The sequence below is a fragment of the Anticarsia gemmatalis genome, chromosome 9 (assembly GCF_050436995.1).
Source record: "Anticarsia gemmatalis isolate Benzon Research Colony breed Stoneville strain chromosome 9, ilAntGemm2 primary, whole genome shotgun sequence".
Classification (NCBI taxonomy): domain Eukaryota; kingdom Metazoa; phylum Arthropoda; class Insecta; order Lepidoptera; family Erebidae; genus Anticarsia; species Anticarsia gemmatalis.
Genome location: NC_134753.1, coordinates 5030480 through 5058472, shown reverse-complemented (window position 1 = coordinate 5058472; position 27993 = coordinate 5030480). Strand labels below are relative to the sequence as shown.

At 35.2% G+C, this 27993-nt stretch overlaps 1 protein-coding gene across 1 annotated transcript in view; it reads left to right on the top strand.

The window, feature by feature from the left end:
• Positions 1–27993, top strand: part of heca (hdc homolog, cell cycle regulator) — a 68249-nt gene that overhangs the window by 5920 nt on the left and 34336 nt on the right. Inside the window, exon 2 of the mRNA XM_076118435.1 lies at positions 21885–21981. Coding sequence (XP_075974550.1) covers positions 21885–21981 — 97 coding nt within the window. The remainder of the gene's footprint in view (positions 1–21884; positions 21982–27993) is intronic.

Below are 27993 nucleotides of genomic sequence, written 5' to 3'. Positions count from 1 at the left end.
CGCCCGTTAAGGGGGTTATTTCAGCCGATTTATTTATTCAGTTCCGATAAGAATCCAACTCTTTCCATAAACCGCAACCTATTTTATGTTTTCTTCATGTAACTTTTGACCCGTTAAAACGAATTAAGTACCAAAATTAACAGTTACATGACGATTTTTTCACTTATGTTAGTTGGTATTAAAGTTAAGTTAAAAATGCAAGCTCCATTCGACTTTGAGAGCTGACCGACAAACTACCTTCATTTAGTCAACGTAATATTATTATATTTATATCTTATATGTAAATCAAATCACTTCAATAGATATATTCTGTCTATCGTTACCAATCTTACGTCATTAGGCGAGGCAACACTACCAATAAGATATTCCAAATCGATTCCAAACAGAACAAATGAAGCAGTTAGTATGCGCTGGCGCATCGTTTTGTTTTCAATTATGTTGCCAACGCATAAAATACAGCCTATTATGTCCAGAACCTCGAAACAAGCATCTTTTTTTGTCTATCCTGAACAGGCTTTAGTTTAAAAGATTTTTATGTGGGTCTTAATTATTTTTGATTCACTGCACGATCCACATATTCCAAATTTATGCTGCTTTATTGCAGAAGATTTTTTTAACGTGCTGCATTTTAGTTTTCTGGGGGATATTTAATGGTTACAATTATTTTCCAAGCAATAATATACAACTTCTTCAAAAAGTGAATACTTTGTAACATGTCTGACTCTGTTGTAAATGTTTATGACATTGTTTACAACAGTTGCGACCGATGATGCTTTCCTGTGTCTATATAAAACTAAAGGAAATTGCTGTTTATAATAAAACCATTTGCATTCCTGGACGATCGCATATTGAACATAAATACTCTGCGACATCTCGTGAAAATATTTATAAAAAAATTGTGTATCAGAGGTATCATGTTTAATCAGAATAGATAATGAGATAATTTCTAATCTACACACGAATACTTAGGTGAATAATGAGCAAATTCAATAGAATGTTTTTGTATAAATTTATGCACACTATTGCACTCGGTTTTATATCGAAGCATTAGCTACCTATATAAAAGGAGTAAAAAACTACTAGCATAAAAAAATACTCCAAATCTTATACATTTTTTAATATAAAATTTTTGAATAAGAAAAAACAAAATCGTGATGTTTTCATATTGTTTTGAACGAACTAGTTTTTTCAACAACTTGGTAACAACATTAAACGCGGGAACTGCGCAAAAACTGTTTTGATATCCTTGAACACGTGATATACATGTATATTGTATAATTGCTGACTATAAATTATATTATAATTACTATTTCGAATTAATATGTTTGCTGTTTCTACTTCTACAATAAATTTCGGTTTGGGAATAGAGCATTTTTGATCAATAACATATTTTTAAGTTTAAACTTTATCATTTTTCAGTAAATACATAATATTATACAATTGTCTTTGTTATGGAGGAGGGCGACCTCAGTGATGACGATAACAAGAATAAAAAGGGCAAGAGAGCCCGGGATAGTGGAGACAGCAGCGAGGATGGCTATATCACGGTCTGTAGGAGAAAGCAGAAGAAGCTGTTCAATAGTTTTTCAGCTGAAAATAATATAAATTCATCTGAAACATTCGTGGATGCTGAGGAGAATATGCGAGTTGGAGGCGAGTATGAAGTATCCTTGTCATCGGTACAAATTTTACCAAAGCAGATGGCTTTAGCTCGACTTATTCGTGATCAAGGTATTATGAACATCATTAAAATTAAATATAAAAGCCCATATAAAGTATTTGTCCGATTCAGTAATAAAATTCAAGCAGAAAAGCTCGCCAACTGTGAAAAATTAATTGAAAAGAAAATACGAGCTCAGTTTATTGATGAAATTAATTTGTCTTATGGTATCATTAGAGGAGTTGATCTGGATATTGATGAGAAGGAATTACTAGAAAATATTTTGGCGTCATGTGACATTCTGTCTGTAAAAAGATTGAAGAGATTGAACAGAGATCATGTATGGGTTGACAGCGAAACTTTGAGGTTATCTTTCAAGAGTATATATCCTCCCGTGTATATTTACGCTTACGGGTGTAAATTTACCGTCGAGAAATATGTATTTCCAGTTACACAGTGCTCCGCGTGTTGGAAGTTTGGGCATATAAAGAAATATTGCTCGTCCAGTAAAATAGTTTGCCCCAAATGTGGCTTGGATCACGTTAACTGTGATATTGCTGTGTTTAAGTGTCCTAATTGTAAGGGATCGCACATGGCTCTCGACAAATGTTGCCCTCGATTTGTGCAAGAGAAGAAGATTCGTTTTATTATGAGTGACCAGAGCGTCACTTATAAAAAAGCTTTCGAAATGTATTTGAAAAATAAAGGTGATAAGTCAGTACCTCAGAGTATAGTTAAAAAGAAACCTATTGACTTGAGCAACGTTCTGCCAAGTGGAAATAGGACATACAGCAGTGTTGTTCAAGCAAATGTTGTGGTGCATAGTTCTTCAGATGGCCAGCAAGACATGAATCCTTCTTCCCCGATATTACCACATAAATACAGCGTCAAACGAAAAGAAAAGAGCACAAGGACAAAAAGCAGTCGGAGTGAAAATGTGGATTCGTTTGAGTCCATTCCCAGCTTTGTACAATCTGAACAATTTGAGAAAATGACTGGAGAACAACCTAGTAGTACTAAACAGAAAAAATTTGACTTACTGAATTTAATTTGGAATTTAAAGAATATTTTTATATCAGAAAAAACTGTAGACGAAAAGATTCAGTTGGCATTTAGAGTTATTTGTGACGAATGTAAATATTTTCTTAGGAGTATGTTTAACAGTGGAGATGTCGTTGGACAGTTGTTTAATCTTTTTAATGGATAAGTTAGATATTTTACAGTAAAACTCTCAAAGTTTGAGGCCTAAATTAGTTGATTTTGAAACATTATTGTTTAGAGGCAAAAGTTTTATAATAATTTTAACTTGAATTGTTTAGACATAGGAATGTTTAGTATTTTTTTAGTTTATCCAGCCAGTGAGGTGAAATGTGTTTATAAATTTATATTTGTAGTTTTAAGAAAATAACTGTGTCGATTTATTGTTTTTGTTGTGATGGGGCTGACATAAGCTCATAAGTTAAAAGCCCTCAATAAATAAAGATTATAAAAAAAAAAAAAACTTTATCATTTCGAGAGCATTCCCTTGCCCAGCAGTGGGACATCAATGGGCTAATTTTATTTATTCTATGAACTACGTTATGAAGTAAGTTGTGTTTATTTACAAAAAATATTATATCTCAGAATAAATAGCAACGATTTAAAAATATTACAGGACTACATCATTCTGGATTGACAAAAATTACATTTGGTTTTTTCCAAAACTATAAAAAAACTTTGTACTTTATTTGCAAAATTGCAACGGGTTTTACCCGTAAAGGTACAAAGTTTTTTTATTTACAGTTATTTACGCTAATCTTTGAAAAATAATGTAAAGTCGAGGATATCAGGACGATTATTCTCGTTGTTTATTTTTTATTATGTTTATCAAACTTAGTTTGACAGTTATGATCTAATTTACGACGGAACACATATTTTTTGCTACTTGATTAAAAATAACAATATAATTAAATTAAGTATGCTAATAAAAACAGTTTGATATAGATATAAGACATAACATAAACATACAAGTTGAAAGATTGCATTTTCAATTCGCAAGTCAAAACAAGATCCAAACTCCAAAGCAAGCTTCACTTGTTTTTTTCTTTTTTTATCTAGCCAGTATTTCTGTGTCCCACTGCTGAGCAAAGGCCTCACTTGTTTTAAAGTAAAAAAAGACCTATCTATTAGCATATTTTTAATTACTTTGATACATAAAAACGTCACGAAATCTCTATAATTTAATTTAAAACTAGGATTTAAATACGTAATGCAGTTTATTATTACATTTTTTTTTCTCTTTACGGAATACGCTCATAATAACCATAAACCAGTTTTCGAGTAGTGGGCGTTTTGTAAAAAAATTACTTGGACGTTTAGATTTTTGGCAACATGTTATTATGTTTTTAAACCGTAGGCATAATCTTTGTAATAGCTTATTCAAGGATAACGTAATATGAGGTAACACAAACAAGGTTAAAACGGTTAAAATTAGGTTTAAATTTATATCTGTAGACGCTTTAATTGAAATTTATGCTATAATTAAAATTAAAAGTTTATGACAGGGTCTTTTCACTGTAGGATAAAAGTGCAAGTATTAGACAAAAATTATGGAATTTTAACTTGTAATTTACTTGGTACAAAATATTAAAGGTAAATAAGGTACCTATGTATATGTTTAAAAACCGAGAAGTCTAACAATCTTTTATTTAAAAAAGAAAACACTGATCTTGATATCTCGATTGAACAAAAGGGTTGAGAAAACCATAGAATTCAATTTTTAGAAGCGATATAATATTTTAGTTACATCAGACGCATTAGGTAGTATCGCGTCGTGGCCTTGAGCCGAGCCCCTAGTCCGACATAAACACCACAAGGCCTTGATTGTACCGCAAGTCGTTTTTCATTGTTATTTTTAAAATAACAAAGAAAACCATATGCATATTTTAAATATTAAAACCACCTTTGTTTTTTAAGTAGATAAAACTTTAGCGCAATTCTGTGTAGTCTGTACTGTCGAGTATCGAGAGTTTGACATTTAAAATGTACTGCCAAAATAGTTCTCACGGAGCCCGGTAGAGGCGCTAAACAGATTTCCATGTAAAATTTCCCGATATCTAGCCGGTTGTCGGTAGTCGATAGTAGTATAGAATCGAGCTACTTACATACCCATAATATTTACAGACTGGCTGTTTATTTCGTAATCATTGCCCGCCGTGTATTTTTTCCTGAATCGAAATACAAAAATCTTGGCGCGATAACTCCAATTTGGGAGAGTTGTTGTAATTAGCAATGTAAATAACAAACTGTTGGTTAATACTGAATGTTTAAATGGAGTCAGTGTGTGTACTTATTTAAATTACCTTTAAGTACAGTCCTTAGCATGTCTGAGGCGCGACCAGTGAGTCAGTCACCAGTCGCGCGTGAAGCAGTCTTAGTAGGAGGGGAGGCCTCTTAAGGATATCACTGCACTGCATTGAAAACGTCTTGAGCACGGTTTTATTGAATTCTGGGCCCAGAACCACGTTATTATTATACTAACTATAATTATCATAATCACATACCTAGTTACCACGTCTACAGAGATCATTATAAAAATAATTCTATGGTGACACACGCATACTGAATTAAACCTAATTTGGTCATAAGATACAACACAGAAACATAAGACCTGAATCGTGGCGAGTTATTTCAATTGCTATTTACAATTTAATAGACATGCTATAAAAAAATGACGCAGGCATGTTGTTAACTGAATAAAATTGCATTCTGTACACAAACCGACCTCGTTGTATATTTAATTGACTTTGCTTGATTAAAATATTCTTGAAAAATAGTATAATATTCGTTTATTTAATTGTATTAAGTGATCATGGTTATCCCTCACTTACCGAGTACATAATTTCGCTTGATAGGCGCGCTGCGCGTGCGCCGATACAGTTAATGAATATGAATATTGCTCGTACACTTTTTTTTCGATTATGGAAACATTCAATAACAAGTTAATAACACTATTCACTCGCTATTCTTCTGTCGTCTTAATTATTGATATATTGCGTTACTACATTCACATATTGCGCTATCATAAGCTCTATACTCCATACAGTTCAAATAGCTCGTCAATTAAATAGTTTTTTGTAGTGGTTGGTACTGAGCTCGTTGCAATAATTTTTTGGTTACACAGAATGTTTTTGTGTCCATCAAAGTGGTTACAATTGTCTGAAGTGTGTCTGGATTTCCCGCCAGTAAGAGGCGGTGATTTCCGTTCCCATGCCGGCGACGCGACGCGGTTGTGGCGCGACGGCAATGCGCCGGTAGCCGGCACGGCTCGTTAGCGACGTTTTTAGGGCGTGATCGACGCAACGGCGCATGCCTGCATAAATTGCATCCAAATACATAACCCAAACGAACCCCTTCAACGTCCATCTCTAATACAACTCTGTCACGCACCCATTCTTGTCGACCTTGTATCAAATTTTTGGAACACGATACTCACCTTTGTCGTCCAAAACTCGGTTTAACCGACACAATGCTGCGTTTTTACATTTGCAAAGCTTAAAAAGTGCCGTGTCTCGTAATTTTACTTGCAAATTCACGTGATTATGCATAGTGGAGTTGGGCGAAGATGTATTTACGTGTGCATTGTATGCATTGTGTGGTGAGTACGCGTGTGGGCACGCACCACTGTGCCCCACTACACAACATTTAATACATGTACACGGCCGTATGTTCCCCTTGCATTCGGTTTCACGCGACGTCTGAGTCAAATGATCGATGCAACCCTAGGATGCACTTTACTGCTCGAAAATTATTAATGGCACTTCAAGTATGGCGTGTTTGGCGTTTTAAATCGTTTTGTTTTCTAGCGCATTCTCAATAATTTATTTTATATGGATCTGAGTTTCTGTCTCGCTCGACGCTTTCAACTCGTCTCAAATGTTCATTACCAATTTGTACTCTCCAACTGGTTTGATTTCATTGGAAAATGTTTATGAAATGTGGTATTTTATAGTCGCCCCCACGTACATGGTCAGTACTGCAGTTAAGTTCATTACGCAGTCGAGCGTCGGAGTCGCGACAATTCAGAGCGAACTATGCATAATTTAACCATTAATTCTCAAAATGACTCTTGGAAGTTCTGCTCTCGCCAGACGAGGATGACCATCCTCGTAATAATGTAAGCGACAGCTTTGCATGAAACTTTGAAAGGTTCTTATACAGATTCGGATTGTGACTGCAATAAAAATAATTTAAGAACATAATGCAAATGTTCAGCGTGGGAAGGGGACAAAAGTTGAGTCCCTTTCTTGTACGTGCATCAGTGCACTTAGGCAGATAGTTGTACGCGGCGAGGCTGAGTCGTTTAAAAACAAACTAACAAATATTTTCACAGCGTTCGCAGTGCAGCGAGCGGGAGAAAGTTCGGGTAGGTTCAGGGACGAGTTGTGGCTATTTGCGTCTCGTAGCGGGCGATCGTCGATGCAATTAAATTTGTAAGCAAAGCTTTATGTTCTCTGGACTAAATATAAGACGATCGCGCGACGTTGCCGTGCCGACTGAATGCGAAGGCAATCACTTTCGTTGCATTCCCGCCTCGGAGACTTGGCATCCAATTGTTTCCCGATGGTTTGCAACACGCTGAGTCGCTTGTTTCCGGCTTGTTGTTTAACCAAACTACAAGTACAACCGCTTGACCAACGTTTTCTAGGAAAATATTGAATTTCAACACAAATGCTAGCTCAGTTCGGTTAAATTGCAGCTTTAATAATAATAGTCGACGAATTTTACATTTTGGTTTACTCTGTATCGCGGTGTGGCAACAAGTTAAAAGCTAATTTATATTTGGATGATTTATGTACCTAACTTAATTAAACCCAACCTCTGCCATTTAAATATTCAAATATTGTATTTAAATATTGGACTAAATTGAAATGATAATCGCTACTGTAGGTATGGAGAGAATGTCATTAAGAAGGGAGCGTGAGTTGGATGTAGCAATCGGCAACTGTAAGCAAAGTTCAGTAGTTCAACTGGCTCGAACACCTATCGCGTTCATTGTCCCTTCGCAAAGGTCAAATCTACTGTTGGAGTCGCGTATCTTGTGTACTTTGAGCTATACGTAACTAGGTACAAATAGTTCATGATTCTGTACAAGAAAATCGTAGTGCCAGCATTTGGTATTTATTATACGTATTAAACGACGTTTGTTTGTTTGACAACTCATTCGAATAAATATTGGTAGAAGGCTGATTAAGTGCGCTCGCACTCAGTTGGTATTTTTATCAATAAACTTTACGTGATCTTATGCTAGAGGTATGAACAGCAATAAATTATTTTTTATAATTTTTCTATATTGTTAAATCCAGCGAGATTTTTATAAAATATAGCTTACATAAGAATTGTTGTGTTCTTGACGAATGGTTCATAAAAATAAGTTATTTCTTATTACGATATGTTAGTGGTATAGATCCAAATAAAAACAACATACTTCCATCTGATATGGCACGATGCATGTTTTTTTAATAAAAAAAAATGCAGATAATTATTTTTTCCTTTTTGCAGTTAATGAATAACAAACGCGCAACATATTACATAACGCTGGTCATTATGTTCATTTTATGTTAATGCTATTTATAACAGCATACTTATTTATATATTTTTATATAGAATATGTAAAAAATTTAGAACACAAATCAAATGAATATGATTTTATTTGTTGTTGAACTGGTTTTTTACGTGATCTCATTTTATTTTAATTATAACATTCGTATTCTATTCTTGTTGTTAACTTAAAAACTTGTTTTTAGTAAAAGTAAGTAAGTATTTGATAGAAAACCTTCTTATACTCGTATTTTGCATCATACCTACATATGAAAAATTACTACATTAATTAAATTTTACTATTACGTGGAAGATCCTGAACTCTATAAGTTTTACTTATTTCATCATCAAAATATTTTTGTTGATTATCGTAAGTGCCAAATTAGAATCAAGCAGTTTTTCTTCACAAAATATCAAACATCCTGCTGAAATAGAACAACCCTAATTTCTTCCTTCTTACTTAGTTAAAACTGTTTAGCGACTTAAGGACATTAGTTAACAATTAAAAAACTGTTCTTTTTACAGAACATTACGTTCGGAATGTTTGGTAGCCATATTTCATCCATATTTTACGATCCCCGTCTGACTTTTGACTCTGAAAGTGGCTTTGTTTCACCATAATTGTGATCGTAGATAATATTAATTACAACAGTGTCTTGTACACTTAATTACATAACGGTTAATCTGCTTTCTTGGTTGTCCACATTAATATTGATTTACCTTTGACGATATGATCAGTTTGTTAATTATGTTGGTAATTAAATGTTCTTCCACAGGCGGGAAAATTACTTTGTTCTTATAGTTGAGATATTTATGGCCAGTTAAATTAAAAACGAAACATATCACATATAGAATTGGAATTTCTTTTGAATTTGAATATTGAATAGAACTTACTAACTTTTTCATACAAATAACTGGCATGGAACATTCACACCAAAATTGTATATCGAAATAGAACTATTTCGGTAGATTTATTTATACATTTCCCCACGTTTCTACCAGCGAACGTTGAAAAGGGTACGAAACGTCTCGCTTCGTCTGGAAAGGTAAAAGATTCAAGTAAAAAGCTTAGCAATATTTACAGAAATTCCGATACATTGAAAAATGCATTGTCAAAGTGAATAATAGTTCGGAATCGGATGCTAGATCTCACACATCTTTTATCAGCAATATTTTTGAACTACAGACGCCTTGCATTTTAAACAAAGTGATAACTCCCTTATCACATTCAATGACAAATAAATGCTACAATACCTTCTCGAATGAATGGTGTATCTTCATTAGTCTTAGGAGAGTAATTAAATGTGCGAGACATACAACGTATTCATAGTTCAACAACATTAGTGACAATTTCAATACTAAAGCGGGCGTGACGATACATAATCTGATTATGCGTTACTGAATGACAATTCAGTGTAATAAATTCTAAGTCGGTGCTGTCTCATTGGCGAGTCAGTTGGTCGTGATTGTTTGCGATATATTCAGTGTAAATTGCTGGCTGCACCACTCACAGAATGACGTTCGCAGCAGATTTATAGTAGCGTTGACTCGTTAACTTGATATCGTATCAAGTGTTACTCTTATTATTAACAGCGACGTGTTTGTGCTGCAATCGAATAGTACCAGTATTTATTTCACTACTCTTTGTATACGATTGTTGTTTTCATTCGATACCTGACAAAAACATGCCAATAATATAATCCGCAAAAAATTAACTACGTAGTTTTCCTGTGGCTGATTCAGCTACGCAGTTAAATTTATATCGTGTTAGTAATAATTATAATGTTATGCGCTAAGTGTTTTAAGCCATTTGGTGATTTCGAGTACATTTCCACAACATCCACTAGTAATTAATTCAGTTGCCAAAGGTAATTATCATAAAATATAAAATTTTCTAGAGACACATACAACGTAAATATGCCAATACTTTGGAATAAACCACAAGTTGTTTACAGCACGTTTTGTGTAATAAAACACTATTTTATGTGTGTCAACACTAACCATACTCAACGAATACATAGTTGGGAAGGTCAATGTGTTACATATACAAGCATTTGTTTCATAGAACAATCGTTGTTACACTGTTGTAACAGTACACTTTTATTTCCTGCCATAAACACAATTATGTATGACTGATATGTAATACCTATTGCTGATGAGTAATGCGGTCGTAAGACATTTTTTAAAACGCAATAAGTGTCAAGTATTTTGCTTGAAGTATTAACGTTTGCTATTTTGACAGCCGTCCACTGTCCCGTGTCGAATAAAAAACACTGTCAACTACAGTTAAGCGAATTTGTATGTAAACATTTTTACCGTTTTTATCAGATTCGGTAAATCTTCGAAATTTTTGTGTAATGCTTATCTGAGTTTATTATTATCAAATCACAAGTTAAATTACTTGCAACATATTAAACTTGCCTCGAAGCGTAAACTTTTTTCATGTAACAAAATAATATAATAATTAATACATTATGCTCTTCGCACGTCCTCGTAAACTTATCAGGCTTGTGGCATTTTTAAGTACATGTGTACTTTTATGGCATGTGTTACAAATGTGTATATTTTTATACTTCTCATGCAAATAACGTTACAAATAATTGCACAACGGTGATGTAAAACAAACATAACATTTAAATTAGCGTTTCAAATTCATTTGATATCGCCATAACACAATAAAAATATATTTCTGTCTCTTTCTTTGACTAGTCATAAGAAAGTGACAGAGAATACCATTAACAAAGTGCGAGGAAGAACGTTGGCATTGGCAATAAATTGTTAATACGGACATTCGGAAGTTAATCGTCATTATCTTCCTTCAGCGAAATCAGTCACCATTGATTGCCGTTGCATGTAATTTGTAATCAATAATAATTATTGACAAATAACCAGCAATTGACAGTTAACGCAGTAATATGACCATCTGTAACGGCACGATATCACAATATAGATAAGTACAAGAAAACCCACAATTAGAATATTTTTATGATGATTATACGTGCTGGATATAATCTCATAGTTTCCTTCTACCCGTACACAGTTTACATACTACATAATCAGAAGAAATAAATTGCGTGTAAATTCAAGTAAACATGTGCTTAATACTTCGTACATTTTGTATAGTAAACAAAAGTTAATTCACAAACAAAAACCCACGACGCGAAATACGCGAATCCTTACGGGAAATTCTAAGAATTCGCCAGTAGGTATTAAATCGGGCGTGCAATAAAACAAAAACATTCACAATGACCAACGTGAGAAAAAGAAATGAACCTTCTGTTTTGTTTACAATGTGTCGTAATAATTACATAATGTTTCCCACACTGCAACAGGTTTAGTGATTTAAACGTCTGCGCCCGCGCACCCGTAATATGAAAATTATTGTTGATGATTTGTTCTTACACTAATAGAATACTTAAGTGCTTGTTTCTGTGTCTTAACCGCCTTAACCTCCGGTTTCTGAGGTACATTTAGCGGCAGTTTATCTTTCCAATAGCGTTTAAACTCGTATAACCCCCGGTTACTGAGGTACATTTAACGGTAGTTTATCTATTCAATAGCATTAAAACTCATATAAAAAAATGCAATTGAATAGATAAACTACCGCTAAATGTATTCAGAAACCAGGGGTTAAAAACGCTATTGAATAGATAAACTACGGTTAAATGTACTCAGAGACCGGGCAGTGATTTAAACGTCTGCGCCCGCGCTGTTGTATGAAAATTATTGTTGATGATTTGTTTCTAACACTAATAGAATACTTAAGTGCCTGTTTGTGTGTCTTAACAACCTTAACCCCCGGTTTCTGAAGTACATTTAGCGGTAGTTTATCTATTCAATAGCGTTTAAACTCGTATAAAAAAACGCTATTGAATAAATAAACTACGGTTAAATTTACTCAGAAACTGGGCAGTGATTTTAACGTCTGCGCCCGCGCTGTAATATGAAAATTATTGTTGATGATTTGTTTCTTACACTAATAGAATACTTAAGTGCCTGTTTGTGTGTCTTAACAACCTTAAAAGGAGTTGTTTTATGTGGTAATTTGCTTTGCCTTAGGTAGAATAGTCATGTTTATTATTTAGAACTAAGAATGAAAATAGTCATTTATTTATAACTATAATGTTTTGCTACATTTTATGTATGTGTTATGAATGGAAACTGCTTCGTGGCTGTTTTTTTATTAGAGCTGCAGTTGTATGAATTGTTCACTATTTATCTGTTATGTAATACGAGACTTTTTCTTAATCAAGAAATTGTCAACTCCATGGTTTAACCAAACATTTTATAACAAAAAGTTTTCAGTGAACTTTAGAATACTAATGCCCAGTTTCTGAGTACCTACATTTAGCGGTAGATTATCTATTCAATAGCGTTTAAACTCATATAAAAAAACGCGAATAGATGTGTAGGGTGAGGTAGTTATTTTTTAATATATTTTATGATCAAGGTCTAGTGTCTACGTATCTTCTACTTCCTACGTACAAATGTGTCAGTAAGCTATAAAAATTGTAATTGTGCGCAATAGGAAGGCGTGAGCGCATCAGCCGCTGTGATTGGTTGACCATAGTGTTGTTTTTATGGCCGAGTAACATGTTATAAATGCTAATTTTTTTAGAGGTAATTCGTTATCCTTGTTATTGGTTTGTTATGTAAGTAATATTTTGTTTGCAAAGTTCAAAATTTTCTGTTATTTTAATCTTAACAAAAAAAAAATACTGAGCATATGGGGCTTCAAGTTGCATTCAAGAGTCAGGCTAAGTCTTTATTTTGGAGCTATAAGCAGATTAGCGTAATGTGATCAGTAAGCAATTAGTTCGGAGACCAACTAACTGTTCTAGTGCGCATAGCATTCCGGGTACTTTATACAATGTCTGCTTATCTTTATGAGTAGGTACCTGTGTGATATTTAAAATGAATACCATAAAAAAAGAAAATGCAGTCGAATTGAGAACCTCCTCCTTTTTTGAAGTCGGTTAAAAATTCGCGGAAGCAGAACCTCTGACTCGTTCTACAACCTTGCATTTTGCTATTACTTTTATCTCTACGTTGAATGTGGTCAAACCTTTGACATTTCGGGACCAGCGCTAACGAGCTCACCATTTAACGTAAACAACCAAACACTTCCACTGTTATCGAGAACATTCCATATCCTTATTATTATGACATTTAACCAAGTAGGTTTTATGCAGACGCTATGTACCTGTTTCGAATCCAATTCAAATATTCATGTTTAAACAACAAATAGGTTTTTTGAACGTCGAAAGAATTGTAAACACGTAGCTCGATTCTCTACCATTATCGACTACCGACAACTGGCTAGCTATCGAGGAATTTTGTATGAAAATCTGATCAGCGCCTCTATCGGGCGTCGCGTCGTAGGAACTAGTTTGGCAGTACATTTTAAAAGTCAAACTTTCGATACTCGTCGGTACCTACTCATTGTAGAGAATCGCGTTAACGATTTCTGAATATAAAAGTCTGTTTATGCAAAAACATAATTAGGTATATTCCTTTGTTAGCTACAATGATTGATTTTAATTGTTTACTGATTTTTTTCTTCGAGTTTTAATGTCTTTAGATACGTGTCTTGTTTGTTATTCTCGTTCGTTCTAGACTACAAAATAGCTGTCAAAATATTATGTTAATTTTACAAGTCGACGTCTACGATGCCCATAAACGTTGTGTATTTAATCCTTTGAAAACCTTGTCATGTTGACAGTAACACAACTCCATAACTCTACATACAGTATTTGTATATTATACAGTTATATCCAAACAAGCAATATTTTACTGAATATAATTATATCATATTGAGTAATACGCTGCATTTAATATTATTTCGTAGCGACATGTGACAGAAACTATCCGGTTCGGACAGTTTTATATCAACCGGAAGAGCGATTTCAGGTGTGAGTCAGACAAACCAACAAATCTGCTATTTTATTATGTTAGTTTGGCCACTGGATTGAGAAACTACAATAAAATACGTATAAAACTAAATTATTAAACACTTCGGTGCTAACTATATAGCCCTGTGAGAGGCCCAATCGGGTTTTGAATGTGCGAATTTGTTATACACATCTAAACATACATTTTAGTTTAATTGCCTTTTCTGTATTGGAGCTAAATATTACGCTGATCATACTCTAGCCGGTTCGATTTGGTATGCCCCATTTGGAGTTTAAATCGCTTCAAATTCTTTGTTTTGAAATATGGCAATCAACTCTTTTTTTATTCGAACTTAACCTAATTAGTAGTGTTCGTGCCACATTCCTGGTTAAATTCGCAGTAAATACAAGCGTTATTTATCTTGATAATATTCGAATAATCGTGTCAGTGGAGATCTGATAACAAAGTAGCAATTAATCACAAGAAACTTGTTTGCTAGTTTTTAGTAGTCATTCTATTGCAGATAAGCAAAAATATTTTATCTCATTCAAACAAATGTAATATGAAAAGGACAACATGAGAATGTCAATTGAATGTTTGTTTTTTATTTGGCAGCTCATGGTCGTGTTAAAAAAACACTAATAGAACTGGCACATTGTAAAACAAAAAAAGAAAACAAATTTAACGTGTGTTTGGAAATGGAATAAAAATGCAAATGGCGTTCATCACTTTGAACAAATAAAATTGTTAGTCAGGAGTTGAGCATTAACATAACAATAAAAATACAGTCAATTAAACCACAAAACCGCGATGTGAACATTTTTAGGGCTCCGTGATTAAAAGGATTAACGGCATTTTTTATTCTTGATTCAATATCCAACAAATTGTCCAATTATAAAAGCATTTTGTATACAACATTGTGAATAGGTATATCATTAATTTGGAATGTCCGCGAGCACACATATTTGTCAACTTAGTCATTTTATTAGCCTTAAACCGTTTTTCTACAGAACCCTGAAATTCAACAAACACAACTATCCTCATTTATATTAAACCAATTATCCTGCAACCATATTGAAAATTGCAACAACAATAATTGATAACGGGCCATAAATAAAATACACAAAGTTCCTTTATCATATTTGTTTACATTTGTTCGTTGAATCAAATGTTCTTAAAATAAAACTGTTGTTCATCGTTACAGACGAGTGACTCAGCTAATTCTTTTTACGTACAGGGTTGCTGGAACCATTTCACTTTATTACCAATGTATATTACTGTTAAAAACCAACCATCTTATTCATAAACACACTATCAACCTATTTTAGTTAAAAAACTACTACATTATGTTTCCTCTTTTTCATTTCGCTAAGGAGTGAAAGAAACAAAACTCTTTATATTTAAGCCTTTCTTCATAACTTCATATGTTTTTATTAATAAGGATATAATAAGAATAAGAGGGATATTCTAATTGGAAGCAAATCAGTGTGTATAAGAAACTCTCGGTAGAGTCGCCTTAAAGATTTCTTGATGTGAGGACAAAAAGTCTTGTGACAAAGAAAATGTAAGTTATTTTGGTTTGGCATCTTTCAACTGATTGAAGAGTCGATAATAATATTGGCGAGTCCATAGATCATTCACAGAAAAGCCTAATGCTGTAATTTCAAAGGTTATTATAATTGATGTTCTGTAAGATTTATTATCTTACGCATGCCACAATGCATCGGTTCAATGTCCTATTCAAACGAAATGTATCGGGCCGTAATCCCTCACAAACAAATTAGCAAAGCGTAGACAATATTAGTTTAATAATGGAAATGGTTTCAACTATTGTTACAAATATGTATATGCTTCTAACACAATTAATTACTTCGCATCACGTAATCCGATTAAACATTCATCAAATACGTAAATTAGTATTAAGTATTATTGTTGTGCATTTGTTTACATTCCCATATAATAATAATATATTATATTAGTCAGCACTCAGCCCTATGTCGTAATAAGTATAGCCAGAGATCGATCGCCACGCCTCCCAGCGCAATTGAACTAATTGCCTAATTATTTTTATTACCCGTTTGTTTGTGCCACATCTCTCATCCAATTTTTCAATTAAACTCTTTTACGTAAGAGAAATATATAAATGGAAAAATAAACCACAACACCGCTAAATAGACCGATAATAAAAATACTATTCGATTAACAATTAGAGACTATTCTTAATAAATTCTACGCCCACGGAGTATTTCTCTAGCGACATTGTTAAGAAATATTTGATTTAATTGGAACCTTTTGGCGGCGTTCAAAGCCATTACAGTTATTCGGAAAGAGTACCAGAATCTTTTGTTTGATAAAAAGGAATGTTTCCTAGAATTATAATGAACTTGTTTAAACGACTATCGAAGCATTCTAGAATGTATTTCTTAGTCATTCGATAACGTGTTAAATAAAATAAACAATACATCTATCAGCTTAATAACCGGCTACAATTATCTTACATCTCTCATCGGCTATTTTACATTTATCGTTGATTTATTTTACATTGGGTCGCGGACGTGATGTTTGAAACGTAGCATTATGGACTTTTTTAAACGTTTCTAGTTACGGTTTTTGTTTATTGTACGCGTATAAAGATAATTATGTAGACGAAGGCGCGGCGCAGTTTGCTTTTATGGCAAAAATCGTGAGCGAAATAGCCGAGACTGTTAGGTAATCGAATTTAGTGGGGCCGGCGGGACCCATTGTTCAGTCGAGGCCAAGGTCCGCGGTGTTTACATCGCACGTTCCGGCGATGATGCATCATTACAGCCGCTAAAAATCACACGTTGAAATACGCTTTTTGGGTGTCCGTAAAAAAGAGACAAAAACACGTATGCTGTTCGCACCTCTTTACTGATGGGGACAACGGATTACCTTGTATATTGTAATTTAATACTTAACATATAGTTGTTTTGGCATATCTAAGTGCTTACACAAGAATATAAAATTCAAGCAATCGTAGGTATCTAAAGTTACACTTGCTTGTCGACTCGGAAACAAATATTAATCTAGATATTTGTATTAGGTGTTGCCATTGACCTTGGGTTGGCAAATTCATAATAACAATTGTTCGAAATAGCCGTAAAACTCATTATGTTACTGTACACAGCTGTTAAACGCGATTACGATCTCTTATTTACAACGATTTACATTTTAGTACACTATTATTGTTGTGCGACTTGTTAATAAATGTTACTATAAACTTGAATTAACATTTTGTTAATTTAATTAAAGTGTTGTTTTCGGTGAATGATGCAACTGCTTATGGACAATAACTCCCACGTATTTATAGAGTTGAGCTTAAAGATTAATATAGATGTTGTTCCCGAGGAGATACGTCGTAAGTGATGTATCGCACGCCTCTAGTAACGCGAGGGCGGTCGATGATACTCACATAAAATAGATGTAATGTACATGTTAGTCCGAGATACAAGGAAGATTTGGTCGGACAGTTTGTCAGACCGATTGCGTCTGTCAGACGTCTCGACGGGATCCAGTAGTGATAGCCCACGCTCGTCTGAAACAGTCACTCGCCGTCTTATTGGCCGTCGGCGCGTAAACAAGCACTTATTGCAACTCAGTGAATCGTTAAAGCCTACCTAGAAACCGTGTAAGCAATGTAAGCTGTACGTCTACGTGCCAGAGATGCGTTCGAATATTTCTTCGACGTTGAATTACTGCTTATCTCGATCTGCGAGCGCTCTGCCCGGTAACTGACACGGCGATAAATCAATAGACATATTTGCTTTTACAGTGCATGTTGGTCCGATGTCCATGTGTATACTAATTACGTAAGCGAGGGTCATCGTAAGAAATTTCGAAGCACGTTCGCTTCACGCATGCTTGAATGGCGCCCCAATGGCACCTTGAAGTGTCTTTGTTTTTAAGCGCCAGTTTCCTTTGTCACAATGTGCGATAATTGTTCCGTCTCAAGGTCTCACAACTGTGGGAGTCCGTTTAGGGTGAAAATATCTGGACCGTGACCAAAATAAACGTGTTTAAATAGAGCGGCTCGTTATGCGATACACACTCATCGCTTCAAATCGCTACTTGTAAATATTTTGATTATGAGAACAAAAAATTTAAGAAGTAGGTACGAGGTATTGTTGTTCGAAATTAACATATCAACATTTACGAGCAGTACTGTAAAGGTCATCAAGTATAAATTGTTGCTCCCCACCACATAAACTCTTTGTTTGATCGCATCAGATAAAGTACACAATGGCATATTTATTTAAATTCCCAATAAAGGTATCACTGGCGCTGGCAAGTATGTTTTTTTGTACTTACATAGTTTTTGTACAATTCACTCGGTCATTTTTTATCCACTTACACGAGACGATTGCGTTACAATTGTTTTTTACGTAAGACGAGCTTCAATTAAATTTATATCATCATGGACACACAAAAAGTATATCGCGATGAATCACATCAATTTGCGCCAGACAACACAACAAATGTACTTACACGATTCTAATCTAATAAGGTGGGTAGGTACAAGAAAATGTTTCATTACATTTCGGTTTGTGTCAGTAAAGCCGGTTGCAGTACGTGGGCTGCATGAATGAGAAAGTCTTGAACCGGTTCACAGCCAGCTCCCACTGAGGTGTCTACTTTCAAATCACAATAGACATTCGACTTATCTCACTACTAAACCGAACAAACAGCTTCTGTACCATAAAACTCTACGTCGTGCCGTATAAAAATGGATTCAATTAAATTGTATCTGATGGAATTTTAAATGGAAGACGGCTTTAATTATTAGCGCTATTATCGTGACCAAACAATAACAGTTATTTGTCGAGCACAATGTTTGCTACGTATGAGTTTATCTTTGATTTTTCGCAATGTGGCGTCTGTGTAATGAAAACATCGAATATCACTGTGTACCGGTTAGCCTTGCGACGAATGTTTGTTAAACACAAATGTTAATATACGAGGTCCTTATAAACAAAACATCATTTTAAAAGAGCACTCTTGTCGAACAACTGCAAGTGCTTTTAGCACTTGAGTAATGGGCTAAAAACGTCTATTATCGTGAGTACCGCACCTTAAAATGATCCTAATCCTAAGTAAACAGCGCCTAATAGTGGTTTCGTTGGTGCGTGACTGCGCTAGCGCATGTCCTCGATACCAGAATACAGGGCAAAAATGGTTGACTTGCCATTGAGGCATTATCCAGTGGGAGAGTTAGTCCTGAAAAGGGACAAAGCTAGAGAAAAGAGAGAGAGAGATATAGCATTGAAGGAGCGACTCTCCATAACTATGTAAAGTAGTATTTTGGTCGAGTGCACACACACGTAGCGTTCTGCGGGTTGAAGCGTCCGCCCGCACTTGTGATATAAAATCAACTCGACAAAAACATCGTTATTTTTATTCAACAGCCAAGGCCAACATCGCCATATTGCATTCGCTATATCAGCCCGACACTGTTGCTCCTGTAAACAAGCTCTTTTATATGATTATCGTCAAACTAGGTGCTATAAAAATGTACATATCAAAGTAAGTACTTACAAAAGTTTTAGCGATAAAAAATTACTTGTTGTTTAAAGGGCAATATACAAAAAGAAATATAACAGTGAGGAGCTGCTGTAATAATCATTCTATTCATAGTGGACTCAAATACAAACAGACAGACAACAATGTTTTGCTACATGAAGTTTTTTTTTGGGACCAAGAAACAAAACAAGCGTGCTCAGGCGCCGAATCTAATCGGATCCACGTTGAAATACACGTGCTCCGAGTGCGAACGTGCAGCTGGATTTCGATACAAATAAACGTGAAGATATTTTGTATCTAGATTTTTTAGGTATTTGGCTGACAAACAAGTCAATTTATTGATAGGAAACTCCCCAGAATTGATTTTAACCCTGTAAATGCTTATGCAGATTTAAGAATGATCTCGAGTCACTATCAATGTTAATTCTGAACAACACTCTCTTTATTTTTTATTGTTGCCGAGGCTTGTTATCGCAAAATACCTAGCCAACATTTCCCGTCGCTGTTTACAATTTTGGAACGCGTTATCATTTTATGCGCTAATTTAATTTACACGTGCAGCATTACGGGGCACTAAGGCGATCGTGTTGCGTAACTGGGCCAGCCTGTGGCTCCTTGCCGACGTTTTTTGTTCATGAAATTAAAGTAACTCATTGTGCTGCCAAGGTTACCTCTATTAAGTCGAGCGAACTTCCGTTCCGTCGCAAGTCTCGACTGCTAACTCTGAGTGAGTAAGCTTGATGATAAAGGAATATTGTTTTAAAATGCATCATGCATACACTTGTGGAAAAATAACATATAAGATATATAGGTAGTTGTTTTGATGGCGTTCGTTACTCATGCGTGATTGTGGGATTGTTCTAGTAGAGGAATGTGAGGCTAACTTATTAACTTCCACGATATTTTATTTAAGTTCCAAGAAAAAGTTGTAGTTATTAATTTTATACACCCTGAAGTAGTATCGCAATAAAATACTTAACACTTTTGGTTGTTGAAAGTAAATAGGTATAGTCAAAAATAAGGTAGATAAATATCATCGACTGTGCAAATCCAGAACACTCTTTAAAAAAAATTGTTTGATAAGTCACTAGCTGACTCCAACATAGTCGGAAGAAAGGCTTGGCTTATGCATTAAAATTTTGTTTTAGTCGTTAGATAACAACAAATAGGTTGATGCATTTAATTTGGTTAATAATATCACATCCAGTGTCAACACGCCATCAATTATTAATCTCTGAATATTTAATTTGTAAGAGCTTAGCCGGTTTTCAATAGACCGCCATGACGATAAGCACGTCAACATTATAATCGGCGTTTTTTTATCTTTACGTAAATGTAAACAGAGCGTTATATTGACACGCCCGCGGAGATACGAAAGCCGGTATCTAATTCTGTTGGCCTTGACAATGAAAAAACTTCTTTTTTTGCGCTACCTTGAGACTGCTTTTTGCGCCGTGTCGGATGATTAAAAACGTCGATGCATATTGTTCTACTTTACAGTTTATCGATTCCGACAAAAGATCGGTTTTATTTTAATCATTATTTTCATTGGCATGTACTCAATAAAAGAATATTATGTGGGTTTTTGTGAACTTAAAATCTTGATAACATTTTTTAAAATAAGTAGGAGCCTCTTAAACGTCAAACGGGTTTGCGATTTTTTATCTCTGTTGTTTTGCGATTTCCTCAACAATGATGTCGTCTTATTTTATAATAGTTGTTTCAAGGGCTTCCTTTTCGCGAATGTAGACGAGTATTATAATTTTTAAATTTTGTTTGGGATTTAAGTTTGATAAAAAAGGTAGTGATTATAAAATCGCGTTGCATGCGAATGCAGTGTAAAGTATAAAAGCTGCCAGTCTGCGTGTTCCCTATAAATCCGTGTAATGCGATTAAGCATAAACCATTTCAATACCGACGGCACGAAATGTACTAGTCGCAAAGGGCAGTACACAGAAAATTGGATTCCGATTCATCACTGCGCGCGGTGAAAGGGTTAAAAGTTGGAAGACTCCACGAGATGGGAGAACGGATACGATATTAGTTGCTCATACAGCAATTCAGAATGGAGTAAACGTGATGTCTGCAGCTGTAATATCAACGAATTACAAATTTCTAAATCGATAATAGACTCCCTAAGGCTATGAGATATTTCTAAATGCGACTCTTTAATTCTGTGTGAAAGTTTCTTTTCTAAAGGCGTGTTTCTTTCCAGGGCCGGCGCCGGTGCCAACGGCATATTCTCCCGAAGACTGGACTTCTCTACTTTTAATCTTCTACCCAAGCACAAAGTCAACTCATATCAAATTAAGGTATGTATAAAATATTCGTTACCGTGAAAATTTTGAGGAAGGCTGAAAACGAAAAATATTTAGGGAGCTTGTACAACTTTATAATTCGTGGTTACTAGCAATCATTTTACAAATTCTGACAACATAAGAGGTGACTGCAAAGGTGAAACATATTTTCTTCGAATCTATTATTGCAAGTTCAACAACATCAGAAACCAATTATCTGGTTAAAAATAAACCGTTATTTTGCGGACGCATTATTTTTTCGAATAAACAGTACTTTAGCCAAGTACTTGACGTCAAAGTTCGAAACGAGAAAGCAATATCTATTTCTGTATTTGCAGCCCAGCGTAATCAACAAATTAGTTAAATGGATCTTGTTAATTTGTCTTATTTTCATGGCACAGGAGATAATGTCGCTTATTTAATCATTTGTATAAAATAAAAATCTATCCGCGCGTATTTTATAGAGCAAGTTCTTTTTAAAATGTCATATGATTGCTAGGCAAAGGTATTCGTATCCTGCCATTCAATTCAGTTACCAACTACTAATTAAATTATTGTTTGGAACGAGATGTGCTAACTGGCCATACGAGGTCCGCCAATAAAATATTTTTATTGCTCAAAAGGTTTGCGGAGGTGAAAGTTTGCTTTTGTTGTCGCCGCCATAAAAACAGTGGGTGACACTTTTAGCGATAAAACGCTGTCACGAGTGGCGCCGGGAGGGGTGGCCGGTATATTTTCTACCGAATAAACGTAACTTTTGTGTAATTTAATCGTACCACTGGGTGGTTTACGAGACCCGCCTGTAGCCAGACGAAAGTAAAATGTTTTTTCAGCGCTCAAATAAATAGATGCGCTTTAATGTTTTACTGCGTTAGTTATATTTAGGGCTTTAGTTTTGGCGTTTACCTCAGCTCCCAAGTTTGAATATAATTTTTGTGTATAGTGAATTGGAACCGTATCGGTTCCGTGACTAAACGTGTTGTGATTGCGAAATAACTTCATCGATATTTCGTAGTTTAGTTAATTTTGATACAAAACAACGAACGCGCTGTTATTTATGTCATATTTATTCGTAACTTTGTGCTAATTCATTGCATAACTTCATATAACAGTACGTGAAACTGTGTAAAAATTCGTAGCAGCTTGAAATATTCATAACTCACATTATAAAATCACTTGCGCACGTATTAGCACGCCTTCGAATCAGTAAAAAAGTAATTGATGTTCCTTCACTATGCGCAAAGTGGTTAAGTAGCTGTAAATAAAATGGCTGTCAAGAAACTCTTGGAATGTCTGTGATGTCGAAAACATTCCTGTGAATATGAAAGGTGGAATAGCTGAGACAGGAAAGCAGTATTTTACTGAAATATTAGACATAAAAACTATATAGTTAGTAAGTATTCGTTTATTATGGACTGTAGTGATTAGAATGAAGAGTCAAGTAAGAAATTACCACGTCAAACTGCTTCGCTAGTTTTAGAAGAAGTAAGAGACAGACTCATTTAAAAGTTAACTATTATTTTCATTTGAGACGGACAAGTCAATTAAAACTCAATTATTTAATTCTAACTTTTTAATCTATTGAAAGTGTCTCGGGATTGCAATCTACTGTAATACATTTTACCCCCGGTTTTCGAGTACATTTAGGGGTAGTTTACCTATTTAAAAGATTTTTTTATATAACGTTATTGAATAGATAAACTACCGCTAAATCTACCTCAGAAACCGGGGGTAAGTAAAGCAAAATTGATAGAATCATAGCTCTTACATATAGCCTCTTTTAGAATCCGTATCAAGCCGTGACACATCTATTTTCATCGTACTATCGCGGTATTGTTTCATTGTTTGAGACGCTGTATACATTTCTAATTATCACTAACAGATGGCGGATTCTCACAGTAGATGTGTAAAAACTAACGAAGAGAATGCTTCTAACAGACATTTATAATAACATATCGGTCCATTATGATCTTGTTGGAGTTCGCAACAGTTGCATTCGAAGATTTTGTATAAATCTTGTATTGACTGCTTTTTGGTAGAACATTCAAGCTACTCTTTACAGTTAAGGATTTAGATTAAGCTGAGCCCTTAAGATAATAGTGTAGAGAGTGATCCTGTAACATGGTTCTTGGACCTAAGTAGAAATGGACTCTATCAAGAATTTCAACCAAGCTACCTTTTAGTAGAAATAAGACATGATTTCACATGATCAAGATTCTGTTGACGTTGGTTTCAAGAGTTTTGCTTCAATGAAAGCGTTATGAATACGAGCTAAACTTTTAATGGGCAATATAGAAGATTTATTTCATAGCCTGTGCCCTCTGCCAAACTATTAAATCGGTACCATACTGTTGTTGAAGTAATAACCAATTTCTTCACAAAATGTACAGACTGATATATAAAATTGATAGTAAGTTTTGCGCAGACATAGCTTTCAGTAACTTTTCTACATTTCTTCATCTATACAGAGTTCCTTACTGGATTGTTCTCGACACGGATTATTTTGCAATTGTCAGTCGTTATGTGTATTTGTTATGCGGCGCTGGTATCTAATCTCCACGGGCCTTGAGCCAGTTGTGTGTCAAGCGGCGGTCATTCCCCTGTCCGCCGAGCCCGCTTCTATTTTTGCTCAGCATTTGTTTGTTATTTATTACAGCACATACGCCATTGTACATGCGCACTTATTTCTGTTCGATGATTGAATAATTACACTCACTACTCCGATCACAACTTGTCGCATCTGGATATTGTTTTGTTGTGTTGCTAGGTGCTGACAGTTGACTTTCTCTCGTGCATCGTTATTTATAATCAAAACATTATCGTTAAGCCCATTTTTCTTTGTCATATGTGCTTATAATCACACGATTAACTTAAAATTAGTGGCTGCTGTGGAGAAAATACCAAGCGTCAATTAAGCAATTAGTTTGCATTATGTAAATGACCGGTCGAGTGAATTTAAATTCTTCAGTGGTATTAGTGATTCCGGCTATAGAAATAATAATTAAGAACTCTAATTCTCTTATAAAAATTCAAAATGCTTTTTGTAATTGATTTATGCAGTAATTTAGATAGTAATTTAACATAGATAATGAACGAGGATAATTTAAATGGTATTTCGTGTTTGTCTGACGCGCGAAGTGCTACTATTGTATCGCGAACGTCCGCTCGTGCACCGACTCTGCACGCGAGATAATTTAAAACATTTTCTTCACTTATCTATCGCGTAAATAACGCGACCAGTATTGTCTTGGAGCCGACTCGTTTCGCTCCACCTCGCGTGAGAATACCCCGTTTACTCACACCGAGGGAAACTTCATAATTCCCCACCCGGGCTGATTACCCTCCGCGTGTACTACGAACTACGACTACGACTGTAGTTGCGATCTTTCACTTATCTCGGCCGCTGAAAGTCGGCATTTAGCGGGAAAAAATAAATCGCTCCAGTCGAGCAATAAAATTCAATAGGCCCGCTATAAAATAAATATCGACCCGCTCCTTCCTACTGGAATCTAATAATCAAGTGAAACGATACAGAGATACAGAGCTGTAAGCATGATTGATAACAGCGACAAGCGAGGCACGTTTTCGCGGAGCGGCATCATTAAATCCGCGTCCACTTCTTCTATTTATGGTGGCCCGCTGTCTGCCAGCATATTGATTGCGCCGACCGGTTGTATTGCTCGTAAGACCTAAAGCCGGGCTTATGAATTTATCGCGGCGGTAATTTTCACGTCCACCATGCATGTGCGTACACTATGTACATACATACCTATATCGCATCTCGTGATCAAACATGGACTAACGAGCTGAACGACTTCATAAAATGTTTTGCAGGTTTTAATTTGTTTGCAACTCTTCAAGTGTGATGGACGGCCATTATCTTTGGGATCAAAAGGGAACGGGTGAGATGAATTTAGGACGTAATCATAAGGAGTAATGTGTGTTATTCGAAGAGCACGGCCGCGTCGGAAGATGTGGCAGGCGCGCGGTCGCCCATGTAACTAAATCCGATGTAGCCCGCGCGGCCGCAACCCGATACCGTGCTCAAGGCTTCCCATGTGGATTAACACCGCGTTTTTCTTTAAATCGTCTTGTTCACCGAGCGCAACAGTCGCTTAACTTTTTTGTGTCTGTGTTATAAGCTTTTTATGCAAGCGCTGTAACATAATTGCTCCTATGGTCTATGAAAAATAAATGATTATAGGCGGAACGATAAATGAGTCAGCCGGTCTCGAGTGGGCCTAAGTTATGCTGTCATTCCGTCTGTTCATCATGCGCTGATATACTGCAAAATGCATCTCGATTTTCTCAACGGACCGTAAATGGCAAGAAATGAGAAAGTAGCCGGTTAATAGATACAATAGGGCTGGATAGGTCTCGCGGTGCAACTTTCCTTCGCGGCAAAAAGTTGTAGAATGATAGCACGACGTGCAATACGTTCATACTAGTTCAGATATCAGGCGTTTCGTAAGACCTCGATAAACGTAATTACTCCATTACAGATGCTTGATAAATAAATTACTGTATACGTATAACGAACGAAACTCTTTAAATCATTTGGAATTTAGGAACACGCAGTTTGATCGCGTGGCGCAACAGATAGTCGATCTTGCGTATTTTCTTAATGTTTAGCTTTCGACACAGCGTGGATAGGCTACCAGAACTATAAAAGGTAACAAGCGTGCGAACTTTATCCACAACCCGTATCTGCTTGCGAGACCGTTTCGTGTTGTTGTGATCAAGTTTTTTTCTAAAGTTATCGCAAGTATCCACTTGCAGGACACTATTGCCATATTTGGTAGCACTTTGGAGCCGGTTTTTGTAAGCATCGTACTGTTGAATTCAATCTTGATAAACATGCGCCTTGTTTGCGTACATTTAGGAGTCGTATCGTTTAATATTTCGCAGTGCCACCCATAATTCAGTGGCGAACTGGCGATGTTGAAAACTTTTATGTTAGGAGTTAGAAATAAAACTTTTCTCAGTAGAAGCTCGTTGTATTTTTTATTGGTTGGTATTGAAGTTTAAGATGTAATGGGTAGTGAATGTAATGTGTTTAATGCACGTTGCCCAATGGCCACATTGCGCGGTGTCCGCGTCGTCGCCTCGTCTATGCTCCCGCCCACGCCTGTCGTATTCGACTCGCGCCACCCAGATATTATGACATATGACATGTTTTTTTTAACAACATTACAAAGCTTTATTCGTTCATTAAAACCAACTGCCTTATTTCATCAACAAATCATTTGAGCAAAATAAGTCTTGTTTTTTAACTAAGCGTTAACCACGAAACCTTAATTACATGTAGCTATTTCTTTCGAATAACCCAATAAATTTTCGTGCTCAGTCATAATAAACTGAAACTAAACTACTCGAGTGTATGAAATTTCATAGAAACAAAGTTGTAGCACTAGTTGTAGTTACTAGAATAGAACTGGAGCGGTCATTGATCCCGCGCTCGCTATTATTATCACGATAACTACGGTAATAATGTTTGGAAAACATGGGCTTGATTTCAGGCCAAAATTGTTGGTATATTGGCTAATTAATAATACACTTTAATAGTTGAATTTATAAGCTCATTACATTATAATAGAATAAAATGTTAGGATGTACTAGGAACTCAGACATTGGCGACAAGTCATAAGATCAAGTCGTGAATAGACCGGCCGTGGTAGTAATCAAGACCAGGACTGTTAATTAAACTGAGACAGTGATATCTCTACGCCTCATTATGTCAGTGCCTACAATATCGTTAGAAGAGGCTCACGATATCTTTCAGACGTAGATTGATATCGTTTATTTGACCTATAATTATGACTAATCTATTCAATTTAGATTCTTCTAAAAAATACTAAGATGGATTGAAGTAGCTTTTTGTTAATTTTTGGTGTCTATTATTTAGTTTTCGCGTCGAATGGTTTTTTATTATTATATTTACTTTGGTCTTAATATACGGGTGTCAATTTTAAAATATATCCAATAAAAAAATGTGACCTTTTTAAATAATGGATTTTTTATATTTGA